Source organism: Trachinotus anak, unplaced genomic scaffold (genome assembly GCF_046630095.1).
Source record: "Trachinotus anak isolate AG129_WGS33_773 ecotype Australia unplaced genomic scaffold, CSIRO_AGI_Tana_v1 ptg000021l, whole genome shotgun sequence".
Lineage (NCBI taxonomy): Eukaryota > Metazoa > Chordata > Actinopteri > Carangiformes > Carangidae > Trachinotus > Trachinotus anak.
In genome coordinates this window covers 19,921,407-19,946,837 of record NW_027273872.1, presented here as the reverse complement: position 1 = coordinate 19,946,837, position 25,431 = coordinate 19,921,407, and the positions used below count along the sequence as shown (strand labels likewise).

At 42.1% G+C, this 25,431-nt stretch overlaps 2 protein-coding genes across 9 annotated transcripts in view; one reads left to right on the top strand and one right to left on the bottom strand.

Moving 5' to 3' along the window:
• ablim3 (actin binding LIM protein family, member 3) overlaps positions 1 to 1,161 on the bottom strand; it is a 45,771-nt gene extending 44,610 nt beyond the window's left edge. For 2 of the 5 annotated variants that reach the window (XM_071458076.1, XM_071458078.1), the window contains exon 1: positions 654 to 1,161. In XM_071458076.1, coding sequence (XP_071314177.1) covers positions 654 to 666 — 13 coding nt within the window. In that variant the 5' untranslated portion in view covers positions 667 to 1,161. The remainder of the gene's footprint in view (positions 1 to 653) is intronic. The other 3 variants (XM_071458079.1, XM_071458075.1, XM_071458077.1) reach the window with 2 other exon arrangements.
• Positions 1,162 to 5,033: 3,872 nt separating this feature from the next.
• Positions 5,034 to 24,623, top strand: sh3tc2 (SH3 domain and tetratricopeptide repeats 2). 4 transcript variants are annotated; one of them, XM_071457665.1, is made up of 22 exons: positions 5,034 to 5,165; positions 12,075 to 12,173; positions 13,101 to 13,232; positions 13,902 to 14,029; positions 14,235 to 14,340; positions 14,852 to 14,995; positions 16,023 to 16,224; positions 16,415 to 16,488; positions 16,928 to 17,123; positions 17,383 to 17,519; positions 17,755 to 17,805; positions 17,943 to 18,247; positions 18,921 to 19,115; positions 19,358 to 20,218; positions 20,334 to 20,554; positions 20,668 to 20,834; positions 21,179 to 21,356; positions 21,436 to 21,586; positions 21,755 to 21,877; positions 22,013 to 22,163; positions 22,653 to 22,849; positions 23,430 to 24,415. In XM_071457665.1, exons 1-22 carry the CDS (start codon positions 5,144 to 5,146, stop codon positions 24,270 to 24,272), a joined length of 4,683 nt encoding a protein of 1,560 aa, XP_071313766.1. In that variant the 5' UTR covers positions 5,034 to 5,143; the 3' UTR covers positions 24,273 to 24,415. The 4 variants fall into 4 exon arrangements, with proteins under 4 accessions (XP_071313766.1, XP_071313767.1, XP_071313764.1 ...); XM_071457666.1 differs by lacking the exon at positions 5,034 to 5,165 and adding an exon at positions 5,621 to 5,946 and having other exon boundaries at positions 23,430 to 24,623; XM_071457663.1 differs by lacking the exon at positions 5,034 to 5,165 and adding an exon at positions 10,288 to 10,643 and having other exon boundaries at positions 23,430 to 24,623.
• Positions 24,624 to 25,431: the final 808 nt, after the last annotated feature.

The following is a 25,431-nucleotide window of genomic DNA, read 5'->3' as shown; positions in this document are numbered from 1 at the left end:
CCAGCAGCGGTCAGGTCAGAAACCTCCAGCTGGAGGGTTTCCTGCCCCTGCGGTGAACGTGTTAGAAGACAGGTGGACTTTTATGAAGAGGAGACAGGTGAAAGCCTGGGTGGTCTCCCCAAGAGAGGTCAAATGCGCTATAGTACTGGTGTTGAAGGCGACAAGGAAGGAGAGGAGATGAAAGAGAAGTGAAGGAGGAGAGAAGCAGACATTGGGAGGGCCCAAGCAACAGCTGTTATGTAGATGAAGAATCCCAAAAATGCTTCTCCCATCTGAACTCTGGGCAAATGCTACTTTGACCTCCAGATATACTTAGCTCTCCTATCCTCTCTCAACCTGCTCCAAGTCTATTATAAGGGCTTGACACACACTAGCTATTTGAATTTCTCACATTAGTCCCACATATTTACTTTTGGATACTCAGGAAAAGGTCAATTTTATATGACTGTGAAATTTAATATTCCTTTAGAGGTGAAGGAACATTGTTGAGTTAAACCTTGATTTCATCTTTTTTTAATGTTTATTGTCTGTAATCTCTTCTAGCAGACACGATATGGGCTTCTATTGTTCTATAGTAGTTCTCTCTGCTCTCACCTATAGGTATTGTCCTTGCGCTTCAAGTGGAGAGATAAAGCGCGCAAGAATGGACTTACCACTGGAACTCATGATGCCCAATGTGTTCTTATCTAAAACAACGCGACTCCGTCGAAAGGAATCCCATAAAGCAAGAGGAAATCTTCACGGGGCACTTTGCCCCCTGCAAATTGTGTAATTATAAAAAAAATATATATATATATCCACTAAACGTAAATGATGCTCCTCACTCTCCGTAACACTGCTTCCAGTCAATTTCTGAGAAGGTGCACACTGCCAGAAAGAGGGGTAGAAGAAAAGAAAAATAAGCGAGGATATTTCCAGTGATGATAAAAATCCAAATGAAGCCTCTGCTGTTGCTGCGTGGGAGTGTCGGCTGTGTTTTGCTCAGAGAAACAGACGCCAGTAACACAACACGATGCTGCTCAGTCCGGTTCCACCTTCACATCTCCGCTCCCGGCTCCTTGCAGCTCCGCCGCGCTCTCCCTGGCGCTGTGCTGCTGTCACCGTGCGCCCTCACGCACGGTCCACACACTCACCGGAAACACTGTCTGGCCCCCCGCTTTCAAAATAAAAGAAGCAAAGTTGACTTTTTTTTTTTTTTTTTTCTGCATGTGAGCCTCAAAATCACTGATTTTGACCTGAAAATACGTAACACTTTAAAGTGTAAACTTTGCCAAAGTTTTAGGTAAGCTTGTCAGAAATACCTAATTTGTACATTATTTCTAAAAGGAAAAAAAACCCCACTTATGAACACACAAGAGAGCTCACAGTTAAATAATTAAATATAATTCAAAGGGTGTACTGCTTTTCCCTCATTACACATTAATCAAAAATATGAAAAATCTATCAATATTCAGGTAGTGGGTTCCTCAGACAGGGGTCCTCAAAAGACCTCGTAATTACAGAATCTCTTAAAAGTTTGAAGGAGATTTTTTTCAGTAGACTTTCTACCTTACATGTTAACTTGAAAATTTCCGCCATCCATTAATTATTCATTTATTAAGGTATATAAGGGACTAAAGGCAAAAATACATATCTTAATACATCCCATTCAAAATAGACACATAGATAACAAATGACGTAGACTTTAAGAGTTGCATGTTCGTCTAGTTCAGTGGTTCTCAAACTTTTTCACATCAAAGACCAAGAACTTACTCAAATTAGACCATGGATCTCCATTTGATAAGCTTATGTCCACTGAACCCTGTCTGACAAAAATGTTGCTTCTAGATGTTTTATTACATGACGTGTTTAAAACCGCTGACCAAAATAATCATAACTTCTGTCCCTGTATTATTTATGGATGGAATTATAGGAAAAAGAAACGATTTCCCTTTTTTTATGGAGACCCCCATGGAGCCATTCAAGGACCCCTGGGGGTCCCCTGACCCCACTTTCAGAGCCACTAGTCTATTTGATTTAGAACTTATCAATTTAAAATATCATGACATGAAACACAATATTAACACTCTTTTGCTGTCTCATTCTAACCTGCACTGCAACACCGATTGATCCACTGGACAGCAGACAACTAAAGCACACACCTCCTAGGCTGTACTACAATCTTTTTCATAGCACACTGTACTTAAGAATGAAAACAAACAGCCTATTTAATCTCCATTGGATCTGGAGGCCAAGCAACTATTTAAGAAAAATATGATTTTATTGTGAAAGTAAAGTTCCCTTATTTCCGTTATTGCTATAGCTATCTGTGGACGGCTTGACAGCTCTCTCTTTTTATCCTGGGTTATCGACGTCACTCTGGGCTGCTGTGGAGGCTTTGGGGACGCTCTGGCCTACATCACACTGCAGAAAGTGTTAAGTGTTAAAAAGTCATTAATCTTAGTCTTTTATTCATTTTTCACAAGAGGTAAAGTCTGAGACAGATTCACCATAACTGAAGCATTTTCATTTAATTTAAGAATTAGTCATACTGGGCAGAACAATACAGAGCACATGAGTAACCTTTCAAAAGAAAAAAATACGACAGAGCACTTGAAACAAATGGGCTGACGGAACCTGGAGAAGCCCTGTGGTGCGACTTGTTGGTGTTTTTGCAGGACTGGGCTGGGCTTGTTGCTAAAACTGTTATGACACCGCCCTCTTCTGGAAAATCGGCGTAAGCAAATTAGTTAATTGGATTATTTCCGGTGGAGCTTCCATGAGGAGGCGAGGTTATCTGTGAAACTGTCGACGGTCATGCCCCCACTGTGTCTGAAACACGCTGACTGTATGATAAATAGCAGAGACTTGTCCTGCTCTCAGGGATCCGTGTTGTGTTTGCATTGAATCGGCTCGGTGGTATCAGTGTTGAAAGACCTCCAATGGTCAAACACCCACCCCGCTGTGGCGCAGACAGTCTCAGCCAGTGGTCAGGTCACATTACGTTTGAAAACAACTGGTGTCGATCAAATGCATCAAAATGTCAATGGTCTGACCAATGAAAGGGCTTGAAGACTAGAGAGAAAAGAAGTGAGAACATGGAAACAGAGGCATAAGTGTTAAAAGAAAGACAATGGGGGAAAATATGCAGATGGAAAATGACATACCATAGAAAGATTTTAAACATAAAGAAAACATATGATGTGTAATGTACATATTTACAGTGTGTATGTTATCATAAAGATGAACAGTCGAGCCTTTATCCGATGCCTAATATCACTGTTTGCTGTAACCTGCAAACAACATCCCAAAAAACCGGAGTATATGCACTTTTTGTGTATGTGTGTGCTGTTTTATTAAGCTGTGTGTGTGTGTGTGTGTGTGTGTGTGTGTTGTTTTTATTAAACTAACCAAATGCCTTGCCCTGTGTCCTGAGGAAGCCCTGGTTCTGAAGCTTGGAGGAAACCGGACAATGGCGGGATGTGAGAGGCGCCTCACTCTCTCCTTCTCTCTCTCCCTCTCGCTCTCTCTCTCTCCCCCTTTCTGTCTCTCTCTTTCTCTCTCTCCTGCCATTCACAGTCTTACCTCCTTGGTTCTTGAGGAACAGTGGTTGTACAAGAAGTTCTGTGTGTGTTCTTTAATCTGCTTTACTCCCTCACACAGTGGTGTGGATTTTACACTGAAAAATAATTGGATTGCATATAATTAAAGCTGATTTATAAATTCCCTCATCATGGAGTGTCAGGCAGGAAAAGTCTTTACCATCTAACATAATTTTCCTTCATTGACCCAAGAACATCAAGTCATGTTGCATATAACAGACCCAGACAATTATTTGCTACAGTGTCATTACTGACTGTGCCACAGTCACAGCTGATTATGATCAGTATGGATAATGATTGACTGAAAATACTATCTTCATCAGGGTGTGTTTATGTGTTCATGGGTGGGTGTGACAGTATGTAGGTGGGTGCCCTGTGGGCCTGACGTGTGTCGGGTGCTGATTGCGCTCCTGTGTCAATCCTGTGTTATGTATGTTTTTGTCCTCCGAACTGATGGGGCCGAAAAACAGGAAGCTGGCCTTCCTGTCCGCTGCAGCCAGTGGGGCAAGAGGCCGTCAGTGTTGTCACTGTCTGCAAAGGCTCCAGTGCCCCCTAATCGACAATGAAGGCAAACATCCCCTGATACGTGTTATTACTGGAATGAACTCGCACACTCTTGACACCGCTCTCCTCCTTCTAATGGAAACTGTTTTATTCAGCACACCAGGCAGAAGGAAACAGCAACGCTGAGCACAAATTGTGCTTTTTGGAGCGAACACATGACATGAACATGTTTCGTTGCTGTCCCACTGTGTTGCTGCACTGTGCGGTCTAATCACCCTCTCAGTGTTTTTCTATTGGAGGTAATGTGCCTTTTGTTTGTCAATCACATTCAGGCCATGTGTCCACTATCAGTAGCACTGATCAGCAATATACTGCATTCTTAACTAACCCTCTCAATCCTTGCCCTTTGTCCAGCCACATGGGCTGGGGAAAGTACACACACACACACACCCCCACACACACACACAATCTACCATCCAGCCTGTAATGCTACGCTGCTATCTCCACCCATCCCTGTCTATTTGTAATTTGTTGCCATTTAATACACCCACATTCCCTCTTTGCCTCACACAAACTTGCACACACACACACACACACACACACACACACACACACACACTTGCAAACAGAGCAGAATAAATGGTCTGTGTCCTGCAGCCTTGCATAGCCAATTGCACGATCACATGTGCAGTGCAGGGCTGATATTCTGTGTTCAGGGTGACTTTGTCATGGTACACTGGGGGCTGGGGATACACAATCAGTTCCAGAGTTTATATTTAACTAAGCAGGCAAAAAAAAAAAAAAAAGAAAAAAAAAATTACAAGAAACCAAAGCACCGCTGGCCTCAGGATTATTATCTCCCCTCACAGATTGGGATGGACATGACCCAGAAAGTGAATGTGAGTGTCAAAGATGAAAAGAGGTCACTGCTATGTTTTGTGCTGTCACATAGCACACAAGGGTAAATACTCCACATTTCCAGGCACTAAATGTTCTGTTCATTCACTGGAATGCTGGTGCTGTGTGTGTAACTCGATCGGCAGGACTACACCTCTGGAATGACAACGGGTGATTTTTCAGGTATGGGCTGAACAATTGTATGACCCAGCTGATTGTCTGTGCTGTTAATCTGCTGCTCTGTTCTGATTGCGGGTGTGTCAGGCCAAACTAGTGTGACTGGTGTTGTAGAATGAGGAACTACATTGTTCTTATTGTGCTTTTACTACTCTAAATGGGAAGAGGTGTCACATAATTGCCTGTGTTTGATAGCTCAAAACAGATTAAAATGTAATTATAACCTGACCTCTTTTCCCTGCTTCAGCCCTGTTGTAGACCCATATGTTTCCAAATTTTGACAGCGAGGAGGAGGAGGAGTGTATGTATGTGTGTATGTGTGTGTATGTGTGTGAACAGGGGTGAGTGAGAAGAAGAGAGAGAGGGAGAGAAGGGGGAGACTGTACCCTTGTCTAAAGAAATTATGGGAGGAGTTAACAGCAAAGAAAACTTCCTCAGTCAGTGACATGCTGCCTGGGATAGCCTCTGTAGCGCTCAAATGCACACACACACACACACACACACACACACTCACACACTCGCCCAGTCTCACTCACTGACTTCCACCCTTGTATTTTCTTTTTCTGTTTTTCCTCTCTTGTGCTTTTTGGGCTGACAGCGGAGAATGGCAGCAGTTTCAGCAGCTGTCATGAGATGCATTTCACCAGTTTAACGGTGAAACCACACACTCAAACACACACACATATGTAGGCATACAAAGAGATACAGTCATACACACACACACACACACACACTTCCAAGCCCTGGAGGACAGAATTGAGAAGGCAGTGCTGGCAGCAACACTGAGGTAAGAGTTGTTTATTTTTTGTAATGCGTGATTCTCAATGTGTTATGAACTTTCTTCTGCTTAGCAGGTTTACCATGGCTGTACTTTGTACTTAGTCACATAACCATAAAGTTGATGTCAGTCACCAGATTATAGGATGGAAAACAAAGCTTTAAATGGGCAGTGAGCGTCATGTAGTAACTGCACTTCCTTCACTTGTGGCTTGATAATTTGTGTAAATGCTTCCAAAGTCTCCTGAAGAGCAGAAAAACAGACGTGTGCATGACAGTCTGAAGTCTTCTCATGTCTCTATTCTATTTCTAATGAATGAAAGAATGTTAGAGTGTGGAAATAAAACTGATCTATCAACAAAGCCTGATGAATTTATAATTATGATGCCGCAATGTTAGTTTCAGTCTGGTACAAATGCCCCTATGCAACAGTGTGGGAATCTCCCTGCAGGGAGCTCTGCCTGAGACACACAGGCATGTGAGTGAGCTAACAGGGGGTTAGTCTAAACTTAGAGCCCCATACCCTCGTCTCATATTACTCTCCATTAACTCCTGTACTACATATTCCAAATCTACAAACCGAGACTGTACACGCACACATGTACAGTCACAAACACCTCAAATCACTCATGCTTGACATGTATGTGAACACAGCCAGACACTGCTGACACCACATGTTTCTAATTAGGGTTAAAATGTTATTGTCGTGGACCGCCGAGTGTCACAATTCCAGTGCAGTCTTTTGCTGTGGTTCCAGACTGTGGAGAGCCTATAAGATCATTAATGGTATGTGGTTGCTGGGACTCATCAAAACCCAATCGTACTGCTTTTGTGGATTAACATGTCTGTAATCATATGTATTGTTTATATGAGGCTTTAGTAAAGCAGTGGTGCTGGAGAGGAAACGTTCTACGGTCCAGCTGCAAGGAAACAATAGCTAGAGCCACAGGTGTTCAGTAAAGAGGACCCTGAGATTTATACAGCATCAACACTGTTTTCTCAACATTCTCTGTATGTTTAAAAGTGGTTGACACTGGAGAAAACCGCTGCCCCTTGTGCAGCTTTTGGTACTAACAAAGGCCCAGCATGTGACCGCAGCTATCAGCCTTGAGCAGTCTGTGTTTATTAGATTAGAAAGAATCTGTTGCTCTATGAGAAACTAGCAGGAGAGTCCAGAAGAGTATCAAGATATGCCATGACATGCCTTCAGCCTATTTACCACTGTCTGCCTCACACAATGCACACACACACATTCAGCCATGACCGTTCAGCTGCCACATAAACAAGATGAAGAGACTGGTGTCAGACAAGGATACCAGCCTCTTTGTCTCCAGCGTGCTAAAGCAGCAGAACGATGCGGGCACAAAGAAGGAGGACACTTTATGCATTTGTTTTCCATGATCAGTGATTACATGCAGTGACAGCTGACTGAAGTCACATAATGCATCGGGCATGTCTGTCTCTTACACTACATCGTTTCCATCACCACATCGGATCAGTTGACTCTTTATTAGTACTTCAAAGTTTTGATGTGCATGAAGAGTGTGCATTCGTGGGTTCGGCCCACTTGCATAAGTATAAAAACTGCTGCAAACTTGGAGTGTGAAGATTGAAAGGTGTAGCCCTTCATTACGCAGGCAGGGCATAATGAAAGCTGCTATAAAGATGCACTATAGGAACTGTGGGGTCCAGTGTTTTTGGAGCTTGACTCACTTTTCACAAACCCCTTTAAAGGTTTTTCAGGTCAGTAAAGTATTAGTTCACCACTGAGATCTACTAGTTGTCACAAAAAAACCAAAATAAAAAACAGCCAAATCAGAACCATTTAGATTCACATTTAGCTGAAAATACAGCTCCTGAGGGAAAGGGTCTGACATCATCCTAACATTAAAGACATAAAGTCTCCTTTACTTTAAAACTGCCTCATCAGCAGTTTTTTCAAAAAAGTACCCAAAGTGGTTATAAAATAAAGTGGTTTATTCATGCAATGTCAGCTTCCTCTTACATCTAAAATTATAAAGCTTGAAATTCAGTATTGATTTCGGTGTGCAAGGCAGGGGGAGATTTGTTATCTATTACAACTAGAAAAGCTCAGTTGTACTCAATATGAAGATTTTATTTGGGTTGATTTATCCGTCCAAATTCGATAGAAATATTCAAATGAAATATTTCATAAAATAACTTTTCTTTTGGAACACTATTCAGTTTGGTTTACCATTTCAAGCTATAATATTCCTACAAAGTTCCTATACAGACTTAGAATCTATCTGGCAAATGGCAGTGACATTACAGGTTAGGCTAAAAGAATCTAACTTATGACACTGATTTACTTTAGAATAATCCCATATTAAAGTCACTATGTATGCAGTAGTGATCAAATCACCCAGTATTTTAACCAGCGTTACCCTTTTTGTTATCCTATTATAAAGTCACATATAATCATTGCCAGCTCATGCTGTGTATCCCATCAAGAGGCTCTTTAAAGAAGCTCTTGCTACATAGCTAACGTTAGCTTTAACAGCTGTTCACTTACCAGTCGAGGAGAAACATGAGTTCAGCATCAAACTTCATTCCCTTACTTGCTAAGTGCTTTCTTCAGCTGTGGTAAGCAACACCAGCGTTAACTCTTGTTTCTAAAACTCTTTTTCTTCGACTGAAATTAGCATGTTAACCAGCTAGCCCCAGCCCGTGTTGTCACTTTCCAATAGCGATTCACTGCAGCTTCCATTTTGCCCTTAAGACATAGTGTTGCTCAGAGGGCATATTATAACCTCTTCTATTACACAGACAATGGCTGAAGCTCTTGACAAGGAACAGTCACCACCACTTGCTCCTGGCAAGAAACCAAGTTTGGCGACAGAGAAAACTTACAAATAGCCCTTTTAAAGTGGCTGTAAACGACATTTTTGTGATGTATCAAATAACAATGTGAAAACAATGGGACAATGTGAAAGGAGTCGCTCATAGTGATCAACCTACAGAGCATTATCACCTGAATCTGCAGTTCCCCCTCGGTTTAATGAAGCTTTAGTGAGTTTCAGCTAGTTCAGCTGTCTGGCTGCTTTACTGTACTTTACTGTTTTGGATTTACTCCCTGTGCTCTCACAGTGTCGCTTCCAGCTGCAGCAGGCAGCTATTTACAGTGGTAAATCTCTAAAAATGCACCATACACAATTGGTTTGGCATCAAACTTCCTCAGACTGACATCTACATTTCCTTCAAGAGTTGGTAGGGACCAAAAACAGAGGTAATAGAGAGTAATTACTGGACTTACATCGGCCAAGTGGTCAGATGCATGGCTTAAAATGAATGATAATGTTGCTCAGTGTCTACAATATGTGTAAATAAACAGTTTGCTAAGACGTTCACCATATCAAATTTAAAGGTGATGACGTGTCAATGCTGTGTTCTCAAAAATCAGTGATTGCAAGTTTAGAAAATAGGGAATAAGTGTATTTTTCTAGTCAAACATAAACACTGACTATGATATGTTATTATGACACATGCAGATGACGATACACTACTCCTAATGTGGTGTTAAATTCTTGCATTAACCAGATGATTTGTTACTGCCTGATTGAACACATTGTGCTGGAGCATTACCCGCCAATTAAGCTGCTTTACTGCTGTCAAACTACAGGTCTCTGTCTACACAGAGGAAAACATCATAAAATCAGCTTTTAAAAAATTTTTCTTCTTAAAGAGTACTAATAAAATGGCACTCTGAAGGGAGCCATTGCTGCTTTATAGGCTATTTCCTTCTTAGATATTAAAGGGTCACATAGGGCAGTGATTCTGACCTTACCATGACAACACATTTTGTAGTATACACACCCCTCTTTAATGCGTCTGCATCATAATGGAGCCTTAAATAGTCAAAATGTCCACGCAAATTCATGAGTCCATATTGGACCTCCATGGTTTTCTTCATGGATCTCACAGTGTAGGATGTAGATTTGCTGATGTCTTGTCACTTGTACGTCTGTTACCCATCCGATGGCAGGGAGCAGAGTTGTGTTGAACTGTGTGATGTGGATAAACTGATCCTTGATCTGTGCTACCAGGCAACTCTCACCCCCCTCGCTGTGACCTTGCAGCCTGTCCCTGTGTGGCATTGCCTTACAGTGGGTCAGCAATACATTCTCCCAGCAAGAGACTCACACATTGTGTTTGTGACACACATTCTGCGCATATTTTCACTAACCCGGGCACATACACAACACATAGGGAAACTCTCAATGAGGCCTGCCCCCCCACACACTCATACCAATCGCAGTGAGTGCTTTGTGCATTCACTTACGAACTGGGCAGCTACTGAAGAGAGAGATGCTGGTGGGAGGAGGGAGATGCAGACAGAGAGAGACAGACGGATTACAAAGAGAAGCAGACCCAGGCAGATAGGGGAGAAGAAGAAGAGATAGGGCTTCCAGAGGGACAGAAGGGACACATCCAGTAAACACTAACTGGTGGAAAGACAGAGTGAACAGGGCAGGAAAGGGAATACAGAAGTAGGAAGGGAAGCAGGGCTTGTCCAACAGAGAGGAAGAGAGTGAGTTGCTGTTAAAGAGGCTGGGGGGGGTGATGGGATGGCATTGATCTCTGGGAGCTGCCGGCTCTTGGGCCAGATGGCGTCTTGTTGCTGCAGACCGCTGCTCAACTCCTCCTGCTGTGGACCCCTCATCAAAGTCTGCCTCTCCTCCTTCACAGGTCGGTCCCAGCCTGCTCTCTGTGCTACTACTGTACCGTCATGAGACGGACTGCTGCATTCAGATAGACAGGAGCATAGGTCTTTATACAACATGGGTAACACATTTAGCCAAGAAGGTAAAAAGGGCATGGTGTGTTTCTGTACTTCAGCAGCATGACTGTGCTCGTGTTGACTCAAGCAGTCCTGTTGGTGCTAACTGTGCTCTGTGTTGTAGGAAGGAAAAGAATAGGCTGTTGTCCCCTTTAGCCTAATGTCATGTTGCATTGTGTTGCTAAATTGTGCGCCCCATTGTCTTGGTATGAATGCTTTGCATCAAGATAATACTGTTCTGTTTTGTTTTTGCACTGACAAAGCATGTTGGAAATACAGAAAAGTGGCATTTAAATCAAAATGATCACTATTTTTGTCACTATTTTGTTGACAGTGTCTTCCTTTTTCATTTTTTAAAACCGGTGTCTGACTGTATGTCTCAAAACATGTGACTGTGCTGACATAAAGAGTGTTCTCACAAGTCAGGGGCAGGGCAGCTGTTTGAGCCCGGAGGTTTTTCTGATGTCAGTGCAGCTGTGTGTCTGTGCCGGGCCTGTGTGTGTTGAACCAACGTCATTGTTACCCCCCACCCACACCCCAATAACTCCTCACACTAACCAATGGCTCAGACTTGGCGTTTCCAATATAAACTGCTGCACCCATCTACCCCAGTGACATTAACTCTCTCCCCTACATAGAAGCCTATTTTCTTTAAAAGAACAGTTTAATATTTTGAGAAATAAACACTTTCTCTCCGAGATGAGGAGGTCAGTACCACTCTTAGACCTGCAGGGTAAAGCTACAACCAGGAGCTTTACTTTGGCTCATTTAGTGTAGATTTTCTTAAGACTGGAAATAGCTAGTCTGACTACGACCACTACAAGCACCTACAAAGCTCACTTATTTACATGTTATATGCTTAATATTTATATAATCTGTACAAAACCTTAAGTATAAAAATTATAGCAATTTTATGGGTGTTCCTAAGAATTTTTGAACTGTAACTTTCTGGATCTGCTGTTTGCCTGGAATTGTTTCTTCTTGTCAAGAAATAGTTTTTACACTGCAGATTAGTATACTATAACACTTTGGTGAGCTTTGGAGGTGCTGCTGCCTTTGAACCTAGCTAGGTTCCCTCTGAGTCTTCATGCTCAGTACAGGAGCTGTAGCTTCATATTCACCATATAAATGTTGCAGTGGTATCAGTGTCCTTGCCTAACCCTCACTGAGAAAGCAAATGTGCTTATTTCCCAAAATATTGAACTATTCCTTTAAGATTCATTGATATAATATTTGAACTGTATAAAAATGTTTGATGTGTTTGATGATTAGTTGATTAAATGGAAGTAAATATGTTGTTTGTGATCAGGTCCAACACTGATTTGCTTCCCTTTGTACAGACATCTCTCCTGCTGAGCTGGATGCTCTTTGGAGGGAACCACCATACACTCTGGGGGGAACAAATGAACACTTCTCAGGAAATGACATCATGACTCAAGGTAGAGCGTCAAACAGTTTGAGATCATATTATGACTGACAGCTCCTCTCTTAGCTTGGAGTGCGAATGCGATGGTGAGGCTCACTTAGGAAGGAGCTGTGTTGTGGTCACAAACTGAGGAAGTGTTTGGGACATCCTCCCTGCACAATGGAACAAACCAGGGGAAGCACGTCGCCGCTTTACTGCTATTGCCTAGCCAGCTATTACATGCATCTGGCTGATATTTTTAGGTTTCAAGACTATTAAGATCCTGTTTATGTGCTGAGGTAAAGCATATCATTAATGGATAAAACTTATACTTAGCTAGAAGTAATGGATAAACGGATGATACACACTTCAGCAAACCAACCCGAGTGACAGAGCTGCATAAAATAAATAGTGTAACCCCTTTATATAATTAATACTGTTAACAACATCCTGTTTAAATGAAATTAAATGAGAAAATTAGGAATATATGAAAAAAAGAAAGGTGAAAGAATATTTAGAGCAACATCAGACAAAAAAAGGTTTGGAACCACTGCTCTAATTCATAAGTTCAACCTGTTCCTTATGACTAAATACAGACCACAGATACATATGTTTTCTTGAATGGCAAAACAGCGATTGCCATCTTGTGTCATCTGGTAACATTTCCAGTTAACTCTCCACGCCAGTCTGGGAATTGCATTGTGATTGCAGTCTACTTTAAATCGCCCTTGTGATGACCATTTTGATAAAATTGTTTCCACACACTACACACCTGTCATTATCAAAACAAAAAAACCTAAATAGAATTGGCTGTTTAGGAAACACTGGCTTAACCAGCACTGGATTGCAGTTTTCTAGCTCAGAAAAGTCATGTCCTGTGTGCTCTTCCTTTGGCCTTGAATCAGAAAAGATGATCTGAAGTTGATCCAGCAGCTTTTTTTCCTCCTGATTTTGATTGAAGGTGCAGGTGAGGAGGAGGATGGTCCAGTGGCGGAGTCAGGTGAAGGAGGGGTGGAGCCTGACAGCTACTGGAAGAGGAAAGAAGCCTTCTTTAGAGACAGTACTGTGTCACTGGGAGAGAAATTCTCCTCAGGTATGCTTTCACCATAGTCCATTACCTGACCTGTAGCTCTTACATCAGCCAGTCTAAACGAGTTATATTTCATACACAAAAGTAATCCCCATGTATATTAGATTCATGCATAATGATGAAGCACATTTCCCTGTCTACTAATGTTTTGCTCACTCAGCAGTTTAGCTTCATCCATCACATTCCCCCAGGTTCTTCCTCTCAAATGGATTTAAATGGCCACACTAAGAGTCCAGTAGGAAGCCTAATAGCTATGATATTCCACTGGGGGCCGGCTCACAGACTGTCTCACAGAAACATGAGCTCCCGTAGAAAATCTTTAATGAACTCCTGAAAGTTTTGTCCCTCTTGTTTGGAGAGAATAAAATGTTTAATTTTAGCTTCAGTTTTATTTTTTTCCACCTTATTCTCAGTGATTACACAGAACGACACAACAACCTTGTACAATTGTGATGAATTAATTTAACTAACAAAAGGATTTTAAGGATTACAAATCCTTTTTCTTTTGTTTATTCTCTTACTGGTTACAGAATTGATGATAGGCCCTCTCTCTCCCTCTCTAAGATAATTTTTTGTATAAGCTCATTTGGTTATATTCCACACTAATCCACCTGGAGAAACAATCTAATCTTAGTGTGATTAATCACAGAATTCTTCTCGTTTTTTCTTTAGAAATTGTGCTGTTGTTCAGTGGGCGGAGGCGCTCCAGTGTGGATCCTGACCGAACCCTGCAGGAGGCGCTGCGCACACGACTACGAGTAGTGGAGAGCAACAGCAAGGACGTCATCCAGCTCTTTAAAGTGAGTGAATCAGACTTGACAAAAGCAGACATTACATAGACTTTACTTTATCACTCAAACCCTCTGATATCATCATGAAGAATAAGGTGCACTATGATATGAGTCTATATGATGCAATATCATATATTATATTGTATATGTATCGTGCACTTTATGGAGATGGATGGCTGTTCTGTTGATGAAACATGAGATTTTGTTTCTGCAGGACTTGTCCGCACGTCTGGTGTCTGTCCACGCTGAGAAGGACAGCTTTGTACTCACGTTCAAGACTGTGGAGGAAATCTGGAAGTTTTCTACTTATCTAGCATTAGGTAAGAAACCAAAGGCCCTGTGAAAACAGATTTTGTCACTCAGCTCCTTCTTGCTATGAGCAGCGGGTCCTGAAGGAACACATCAACTATAATTTAAACAGTTTTGGTCATTTCACATGAGAGGTTCATGTTTGTGCTTTGTCAGTTCTCTTTTCAAAGACTAGAAGTGGGTTGGAAAATGGTGATGTACTTTTGGCACCAATCAGGATTTAGAAACATTTGACAGACAGTTGTGGGGTTGTTTGATTATGCTCCCAGCCACTGTCACTCTAATGTCAAATCAATTCACATCAACACAGTCCTAAGGAAGCAGACAGGCTGAGGTTTTGAGTGTTAAACTCTAAGAAAAGTGTTCAGGTGGTTTAAGGACTGAAAACTGCACAAATTTGAATCATTGTACACTTTTCAACATATCAATCATCATGGTTGTGGAACAAGGTTTTTTTGTTGGTGGTGCAGTGATATTAGTATTATTGGTATTTAAATTGGAGTTGCGTGTGCTCTGTCTCAGGCTATGTGGCTCGCTGCTTGGAGAACTTCCTGTGTGATCAGTCCTTCTGGCTGGACCCAGAGCTGCTCAGTGACCTGGAGATCAATGTCAGCGTGGACGAGGAACATCTGGCCACCCTCTACCTGGGACTTCTTCTCCAGGAGGGTCAGTAATGCTGTGTTGTGAAGTCAAATATTTAAATCTTGGTGAGCTTTATATAACCACTTTTGTTATTGACACAGAGGCTGAAAGTGAAAAAGTCAATGAATCTGAATGAATTCAACATTTTTTATGTTGGATAGACTCTAAACTGAACACTGTCAGTGCATACAACTATTGATGACAGTGACAGTGTAGCATATACTTATCTAGTTAAAATTAAAATGTGTTTTTATTTCTCTAAAAACTTTTCTAAATGTAAGAAATAGATGTTGTCAGACACATCTTAAATCTGGACACTTTAATTATAGACTGCTGCTGACATTTGATCCCATTACTTTTAATCCATTTTTCATTAACCCCAATTACCACCAAGACAGATCCACTGAATAAAATGCTGCACATGACTTTGAACATATTATAGCAACACACTCCTTATAGTCATTTAAAAGAGCTCCTCGTGACTTAGTGTGTATATGGCCAACTACTATAGACTTCTACTTACAAGTGAGCAATATGATTCTTTTTTAAAGTTTTATGACCAAAACTGCTCTTTGAATTGTGTCACTGATTTGTGATCAGTTATCACTAAATGTTAGCAATTTGTTCTTTTTTGTACTATAAAATCAGTCAGTCCTGCTAAGGCAAAACTATTATACTATCTGCCTCCAATAATGTGTATGGATTTCCTCCTGCATGGTCTACACAGACATCACTTATTTCTCCCGAACATTTCCGCCAGAGAAAAAGCTTCACGGACACGCGCAATAGGACTGCAGTGCTGGCAAATAGTGATGGGAATTACATTAGTGGGGTTATAAAACATCCATCATTTGCAAGTGACTGAATGAGGACGCAGTAGCTGTAGCAGTTTTGCTGATCTTTAACTTAAGTGTGGTGATTTGTATAAACACAAAAGCACTTTCTGAAAACACTTAAGATGTGTGGTTTTGTACATGCCTGCTTGCAATGTGTGTGCATGTATGCTTATGTGTCTCTTTACTAATGCATGTTTACACAAATGTCTTTGCAGGATCCTTCTTCGCGAAGGCCCTATTTACAAGAAGTGAGCAGGATGAGGAGGAGGAAGAACAGCTGTCATTCAAAAAGAATGACTTGCTGATGGTGAGGGACACAGGGCAGGACAGCATGTGGGAGGGCACCATGCTCTCCACAGGAAACCACGGCCTGGTGCCAGTCAGCGCCATGCAACCACTGCCCTACCCCTTCTATCAGTGAGTCACTCTGTGTTCCTCAAATGAGCCACTTCAGTAACAAACAATCTGATTGATTTAGAAACAGTGAGATTAACATGTTCTCTTGTGAAAATGTTTGAATGAACAGAGCAGTACATTTGGTGGACATTAGTACATTTTGCACATTAATCGTCATAATTTTGTTAAACTGTGCTTCCTGTTTGGTCAGGTGGTTTCTGAGGAAGTACCCAGGCTCTGCTGGATGCTCACCAACAGAAAAGGAAGCATTTGAGCATCCAATTGGTAACTCCACACACACATATGCAGTACCATATGTTCACAAACAAGACTCAGTGTACTGTGTAGTTTTCTAACACAACATATGCTGAACCCAGACACTGATATTTTAAAGCCACTGTGTGGTAATTGAAAATGTCTTACTGTGGTGCCTTCTTGTGTTAGTATCAAGACATTGACATTGCAGCAGACAGCATTACATGCCACTTCATCCCTCTCCCCCACTGCATAGACTGCAGTAGTTGTTTCATTTTCCTGCAAACAAATTTAAAAGGACCTATAAACACATAAAATCCCTACTTTAAAGCCGCAGCAATCAAGATTTTTAGATGAACAATGGTAATGGGAAAGGATTTTGTCACAGTGACAAACCAACAAATGGTGTAAATATCACATGACATGTTCATTTTGGTTTTAATCCTGTTCTCCTCACCAAATATCTCAGTCACAGGTACTTGTGTAGCAGTGGTTGACTACAGTCCAGTGGGGCCGGATGAGCTCCAGCTGAGCCAAGGTGACATTGTGGAGATTCAGGGTCTGCTAATCCGAGGCCTGGGCATCTTCATAGGAACACACACAACCACGGGACACACTGGTTTTATACACAAGGCCCATGTCAAACCTCTGGACACCATCGCCCTGTGAGAAGTTTGTTGTTTTTTTTAGTTACATAACACATGCCATTGCCTGAACCCACTGGTCTGATGATCTTGTGCGTCATTTCAACTTTAAAGCACTTTATCCTGATCAAATCCACATTAGTTACTTCTTGTTTATCATTTTCCACTAATCTTTAATGAAATCCTGTTCAGTGTATCTGCAGTCTGGACATGGTGGATCCGGTGAGGAGGCTGGGGAGACAGCTGAGATGATAATGCTGCCTTTGTTTCTCCTGCACAGAGACAAACAATTGGTCTTTCTGACTGAGGAGGAGAGGGCCAGCCTGGCTCAGGTTCACCCATGTAGCTCTGAGCCAAGTGATAGCAGCCTGCTGGAAAGACTCTTCTCATCTGACATCAGCTCTGTGTACAGGCTAGGTAAACGAACAACTGGGCCGATCAAGAGATATTATACCTTTTGTCGGGAAGGGGAAAGGAGGGGGTTGTGCCAGAGCCATAACTGAAATATAGGCCATGTCTGATTCGATGTGCAGCTCATGTTTGCTTCCTAAATCCTGGTGCTGTTTCATTCATTTTGCGGAAAAAGTGTTTCCATCTCTACTCCCCAACTGGAAAACTGACGCTTTAATTGATTTACCTTGTGTGTTTCCAGACAGACTGGATGAGACTGACTTCATGTACATCAGGAATCGGCCAAAACATGGTAGAGCTTTATAATTTATTGCTGAAATCAGCTGTTTGTGAGCCTCATGTATTTGGATAGCTTTAAAAATGAAACCTTAATCGACGTCTTTGCTCTGCGCTGACTTTTTAACTACTGTATCTGTTTTCTTGCCACAGATCATAAGGTTCCTTCAAGCACACGTCAGAGTGTCATGTCAGAGAAAAGTGGAGGGACACCCCCTTTCCAGTCCTCCCCACGACCCTCTCTGTCTCACTCCTCTCCCCGTCTGTCCCTCTATCGCTCCCACAATCCTCTGCCACGCGAGGGAGAGCGCCTGTCCTTCGCTCTGGACGACACATTCAGAGAATTGGACGAGTTCCAGGAAGATCCACCTCTCTTCTTGGAGGAGAACAGCTGGGAGGGGGAGGAGTCCGAGCTCAGCGACCCCACACTGACCCTGCTCAACCAGGAACACTTCCAGGTCAGTAGAGTCTCAGTTCAACAATTCATTTATTTGTGGGGCCTGAAGCCAAACCAACAGATTGTAAAGTAGGCTTTCTTTTTTCCTCTTTCTTTTTCTTTTTTCTGCCTTGCAATCTAGATTTATGATTAGATTTATGATGAAAATCAGGAAGCGAACATCTTCACTTTATTATGAACGCATGATTGAAATAAATTTTTTGTAAATAAACATGTGCACATTTGCAACAGTTATTTTCAACTCACTCATAATCTTCTTGGCCTGTAACTACTCAACCTTTTCATTTACCAAAAAAAAAAAAAAAATTCTTTGGCTCATAAGAGGTTTTAAAATATTAAAGGTCAATTTAAGTTAATCAATTTAGCTTCTGTACTCATAGATTTTTCTTACTCTTTTGCATAGTTGTGATAATTGTCACCGAAACTTAAAGGACAAATTGGCATGACCACAGTTATACATTATGTAATTTAATTATTCGGTGCTAAGACACAGAAACTTAGGTCATAGATCTGCATTGTCTTGACATCAAAATGTCTCAGCTTTTTGTCTGTCTTCATCTGTGTTTTCTAGTTAACCCAGTCTTTACTGCATGTGCCAGGAAGCACCTTTAGGATGATTTTAGGACCAGTTTTGTTTATAAACTTTAAAATATTTTGTTTGTTATTTTTTCCAGGAGGACTTCCTGCCCCTGTATGACCTGCAGTATTCCTTCCTGTGGGTGACCTTCACTGGTAAGACTGAGGACGAGCTCTCAGGGCACCTGGAGAGTGTCAGGGAGTGTGCCAAGAGGATGGGCATGCACTGGGCACGTCGACGGGCATGCTTTCTGCTGGGAAGACTCTGTGCCAGGAAGCTAAAACTCTCCCAGGTTTGGACTTCATTTCTAGAATGAATGTGTGTTGTGTATATATTTAGATGATTTATTCCGCTCTAAAGATGCTAATGGTAGTGGTGATAAAATGGAATCTGCTGTGTTTTTAATGGCTACTGCAGGGTGACTTTCCCTTGAAGGGGCAATAAAGTGAAATGAACATAAATCTGAAGCCTTTTCATCACAGTCTACACACAGTCTGTAATTTACATACTGTATGTGTTTCCTCTTTTCTTCAGGCTCGGGTATACTATGAGGAAGCCCTGAGTGTTTGCGTCAACAGTTTCTCTGACATGCCACTCCTCGTTGCTCTCTTCACAAATCTCACTGCCGTCTACCTGAAGCAGCGTATGACAGACAAACTGCCCCAGACTCTGGAGAAGGCCAGTGCTCTGCTCCTCTGTCTCCCGAGCCACACTTTCACCTCCATGGACGAGGTTGAACTGCTGAAGCTGATCCTGAGGAGATCAGTGGTGATCGGGGACAAAACCCTGGAGGCTCGTGTCTGCTACCTCATCTCCAGCCTCTTCCTGCTTCTCAAGAAGACAGATGACGCTCTTCCCTTTGTTGAGCGTCTCCAGTTTCTCTCGGTGTCTCTCTCTGCTGCTGAGGGTCGACCCATAGTTCCTTTGGACCTCAACTGGCTCTTGAGCTGGCTATATCATCGTAAGTACATGCCTTACTTAGCACTGGCCTCTCTGAGCCTGGACTCAAGACAAGACCACTCCCTCCGCGATGCCTTCCAGAGGATTGAGTTGTTTATCAGGAACTCTGTTCGCCTGAACCCATGCTGGAAGGAAGGAACCTCCTTGCTCCCTGCCCAGATTGTGGTTTACCTTCAGCAAGCCTTGGCTATAGCTGAGCAGGGGGAGGATATGAAAACCCAAAGGGACCTGTGTTTGGGCTTGGCCACAGTCTACCAGCAGTACGATGCCTTAGACAAAGCAGTGCGCTGTGCTCAGCAAGCTGTGGAGACGGGAGACCACATCAGTGAGGAAGAGGGCTTTGAGGCGTCAGTGCTGCTCGGCTGGCTGCTGGTGTTGACAGGACAGGCCGAGAGGGCCCAGAGCGTCCTGCAGCCACTGCTCACATCACTTCAGGTACAGAAAGCCATGTTACACCTGCACTTTAAAATGTTTAAAATGTAGATTCTACCCATTCCTGGATATGGATGTCATGCGTAATCTGTGCCTCTGTGTGTACTTCTCTCTCCAGGGTACAGACAGTCCCACGCAGCGAGGTGTGATCCACAACCTCTTGGCTTTGTGTCTGAGGAGACATGGTCGTGTCAAAGAGGCAGGCCAGCATCTCCACTCAGCCTTAGTAATCTCCAGGGAGAGTGGCAATCAGAGGAACCAGGCCCTGGCACTGGCCAACCTCGGCTGCCTGGCACTGGATGTGGGGGCATCTTGGGTAGCAGAACGCTTCCTAGTCAGGTCAGATATCTATCAGGTCTTACTGTATGTTTACCACGTTGTTCAACAGAGAAGCTGCAAGAAAATATAAGATTGCAAATATTTATTTACCGTGATGGTGATTGTATTACCAGATCACTGCACCTTTTCCTGGAGCTTTGGGAAAGCCCTGCAGACGAGGAGCATGTTCAGACCTACCTTTGGCTGGGGCGGAGCTACAAAGACAGGGGGAGGAGTCAGGACATCAGGGCGTGTTATGAAATGGGGCTACTAATTGCACTACATGCCAGAAATTTGCACAGTAAGTACTGAACAAGTAAAATGTGAAATGAGACAGGAAAAAATATTTTTTCTCTCCTTTCTTTTATATTATATTATATTATATTTAGCTCTCAAATGAATAATTTTAGTTGTTCAATTTCATTTAGAGCACCAAGTTGGCTAGTGATGTAGTGACAGGACACGCCTCCAACTTGTTAATTATCGGCCAAACTTCCTGTCAATACTGACAGCCATAATCAGCCATAACCGTGTATATGTTTGGATAAATGTTACACACAGTACCTCTGATTCAATACCTAATAGAAATCACAGTATAATTTATCCCAGGAGCAACTGGTAACAGTTTTGCTGTATTTCTCATAGGTCAGATGGTGGTGGCCAAGGTGCTGAGTCGGCTGTATGCTGACATGCTGCTGTATGGTCAGAGTATTGTGTACTTTGAGCACTGTGTGTCAGTATCCAGAGAGCTTAAGGACAAGAGACTAGAGGGAGAGTACCTGGAAATCCTCAGCAGCCTCTACCTGTCTCTCAACACTGAGAGGTGAGTTTTTTGACTTTCGACATTTTCACAACATCTCTGTTTTTTATCTAATTTTTAAGTTTTGTTTTTTGTGGTGCAGATCGTCTCGTAAGTCTCTGGACTACACCAAGCAGAGCCTGAGGATTTCTATTGATTTGGGTAAGAGAGAGGAAGAGTCAGAAACCTGGCTGCAGGTGGGACGCATATATTACCTCATCCAAGAGGACGAGCTGGCTGACATGTACCTGCAGGTGAGGAGGACAGAACATACAGTATATCACAGTGTATAGGGAAGGGTGGAGTGGTTTCATGAGAGACATTTTTCAACTGTTATTCATTGTATGTAGGCAATCCTCATTCCTGAGCACTATAAGTAGCTTATTGTCACAGTCTAATGTTAGATCAATATTGATTGACAGGCAGCAGTGAAGACAGCCCTGAGGATGAATGACCCTCACTTTGCCATGAGCATCTATGAGGAGGCTGGAGACGTCTACTTTAAAGGCCGCAGAAACCGGATGGCTTCAATGCCTTTCTTCAGGGTAAGAGGATGAAACGTAAAATACATTTGATGTATCTGAAAGCTACAAAATAAAACAAATGTTTTTAAAATTTTTTTATTGTAAATATCTTGACAACACTGATCTCATTCGACAAATGATTTGTGTGTTACTCAGGATGGCAGTCTACCATTTGCACGCAGCATCAAGGACATCCATTCAGAGTTTCGTTTGTTGAATAAACTGACAGAGCTGCTGATGGACCAGGGAGAGCAGGAGGAGGCTCTGCAGTATGCAACACTGGCTATTGAGATAGCCAACAGAACAGGTACAGAGTCAAAGCATGGCCTAAAGGAGACTCAGTACCTTATAGTTAAAGGACCAGTGTGTAGGATTTAGGCTGATCTATTGACAGACATGGAAAATAATATTCCTAATTATGTTTCAATTCGTGTATAATCACCTGAAACTTAGAATGGTTGTGTTTTCGTGAGCTTAGAGTGAGCCCTTCAGATCTACACCCTTTGCACTGCCATGTTTCTACAGTAGCATACAATGGACAAACTAAACACTGGCTCTAGAGAGAGCCTTTTGTGTTTTTATGTTGCCTTAAGGCTACTGTAGGATCTCCTACATGCTTGGAAAGGGAGGGGTGAGGGAGGGGCATTCAGTTGGTTGCAATCTGTTACGTCACCACTAGATGGCACTAACTCTTACATGCTGGTCCTTTAACATTTAATGAAGATGCAAAGCTACCCACAATAACCATAGTTGATACAAGCCTACATTGTGAACAGACACCATTGTTTTTCCTCAGCTGTGCGTGTGAATGAGAGGACAGCCTACCACCGGCTGGCGACAGTTTACTACAGCCAGCAGCAGTATGAGCTGGCAGAAAACTACTACCTCAAGTCCCTGTCCCTCTGCCCCCCAGTCCTGCAGGACCCTATGGAGGCTCGCTACTACACTAAAGTGTACTGCAGACTGGGAAATCTCACCTTACACAAACTGAAGGTATAGGGAACGAATATAATTATGTGTTGCATGAGTATATGTATATGCACTACCTTCCTCAAATTAACACCCTGCATCTTAGAGACACAATCTGCAACACAAATGTAAACGCAAGTTTTTTTTCTCAAACGTAAGACTTAAACTTGAGAAATCTTCTAACTAAATCTTATTTATCTCAGGTATCAGGTATCCAGGAAACCCCTGCTGATGTTTACCACACAGTATGGTCAAAAAAACAGTCTACGTTTATCAAATAATTACATTTTCAAGTTCTAAAAATCTACTTTTTTTTAAATGATCAAAACCATGAAAAAATAAATACATTCTCGCTAAGCAACAAGGCAGTTATTATTTTGAAGGTACTTTTCCTTGCTGACAAATTTCATATTTGCCAAACACAGGACTTGTCATAATAAAAGGCTTTAGATGTTGGCAGAGCAAAAGTGACTTTGTCTTAACCTTCATCTGGTGTCCCGACAACAACAAACAGTGGTGATCAAAATACAGTTTTCAAATGTGCAGATCAGTGTTTAATTTCATTGAGACCTGCTCTGACCTCTGCACTGTACACTCTATCCAGGACGCTTTTGATGCAGTGGGCTACTTCCAGTTGGCTCTGGCAGCAGCCTTGGAGGACCAAGCTAACACTGAGGCTCTGTATGTGGTGTACATGAAGCTGGCAGAGATCCACGGCAACCACATGCCCGACGCTCAGCTGTGCCAACTTTACAGAGACAGAGCCCGCAGTCTGAAGAGAGTTCTGGCAGGAGAGGAAGGCACTGCTGTTGGAGAGGACAACATGGACTACACAGACACAGAGCCTGAGCTAAAGAAGGAAAAGGACTCAAATGGTGATATGGGACATACAGAACGTTTGTTTGAGAGGAACAACACCTTCGGTTCTTTACCTGAAGATGAACAGTATGAAGATGCCGTAGCTCCAAGGACATGTATGATCCATGTGAACACAGAGGGTAGATGTATAGACACTAATCTTGGAGATGCGCATGAAAAAGAAGATCACAATCACCAACTTCCTGATACAGACGGTCCTCATGTGGATGGGTCTGAGACTGACACAATCGCCAGTCAATCGTACAGTGACAGTATTTTCACTGAGTCCTTTGATACAGCTAAGGAGCAGATCTCAGACTCCAGCAGCTCCACTGACACTTTACAAACTTACCAGAATCCAACAGGTGGCAAAGACTCAGACTTGGATACTGACCACAGCACGCCCAGTCAAATACCTTCTAATCACACAAGTGACATCACAGGACACACAGACGCCAGAGACATTGATTCTGATGCTCAGGATGAGCAAAACACCCCCACTAAAGCAACAGACTCTCATGCAGATCCTGTTCATGAAGACATCAGTCTGGAGGGCAGTCACGCTGAGGCTGACCACACAGAGATTTAGCATAGCTCCACATGAGGCTGTGAGTGTGGACAACTCTTGTGACTGCACAGAGAATTAATCTTGATGACGTCTGCATGAAGTGGCACTTTATGTTCCTCACTGACATTTCCCTTGTCTGGTCATATGTCTCTTGACCATCAAACTGACTTCAACGTTCCAGCCACATGGCACCTTCTGTAGGAAAGATGATGTCAATACTGTAAAATTGTCAGAGATTTAGTAAATCCAAAGCATGTGCCTTTTGTATAAAATATACTGAGGTTATTACAGTGTACCGTGCTTGTAATATATGTTTTCTAAACTTTTGTATCTCTGGAAGATATAAGTCAAGCATTAAAGAATGTTATTTTGTTCGCTGAGTGTTTATTTTGTGCTTTTGTGCATTCAAATATAAGAGAAATATGGTGGCCTTGATAAAACCATGAGCAAATCAGACCATACAGTGAAACAGAAAATAAAACATTAGAGAAAACACAGTGGGATTTTAATCAATGGAATTAAACCCAAATGCTCCTGTCCACAGAGGCCGTGACCTTAACTTCAAAAGAATTACTCAACACTTACTCAATGATTACCCATAATAAGTATGTGAAAAGAGAAGAGTATATATATTTTTTAAGTGCTGTAAATGAATTATCAGAAGAATATACATGACATTACTGCATTTCTACAGGAAATAATAATATAATTTGGTCGAATTTCCGGGGAAAATAATCCAAATCCAAATTAAATCCAAATAAATATTTGTTCATTATTCACTTGTCACTGGAAATTTAAGTCTCCATATATGTTGAATAGTTTGCTTCCCTGTAGACAAATTTAGCATGTCCAGCTGACCTGCTGTGCACTGACCACACAACTCTCTAGGCACTGGAAGTCAGAACTGTATTGATTACTGGAGGTTTACCAGCTGAACAGTGTCTCTATTTTCCAAACACTGAGAACCTAATTACACGGTTCTTTGGAAATTATTAGGAAATTATTCTGAAATGACTGCCATAAATAAAACAGTGTTTTAGAAAATAACTGTATAATGATGCAGAAGTTTCCATTTGCAGTCCAAGTCCAAATAAAGACTGAAATAAGAGTACCTAAACTGTATTTAAGTAAAAAAAAAAAAACAGCTCTACCTCCTTAAACACCAGCTACCACTATACCA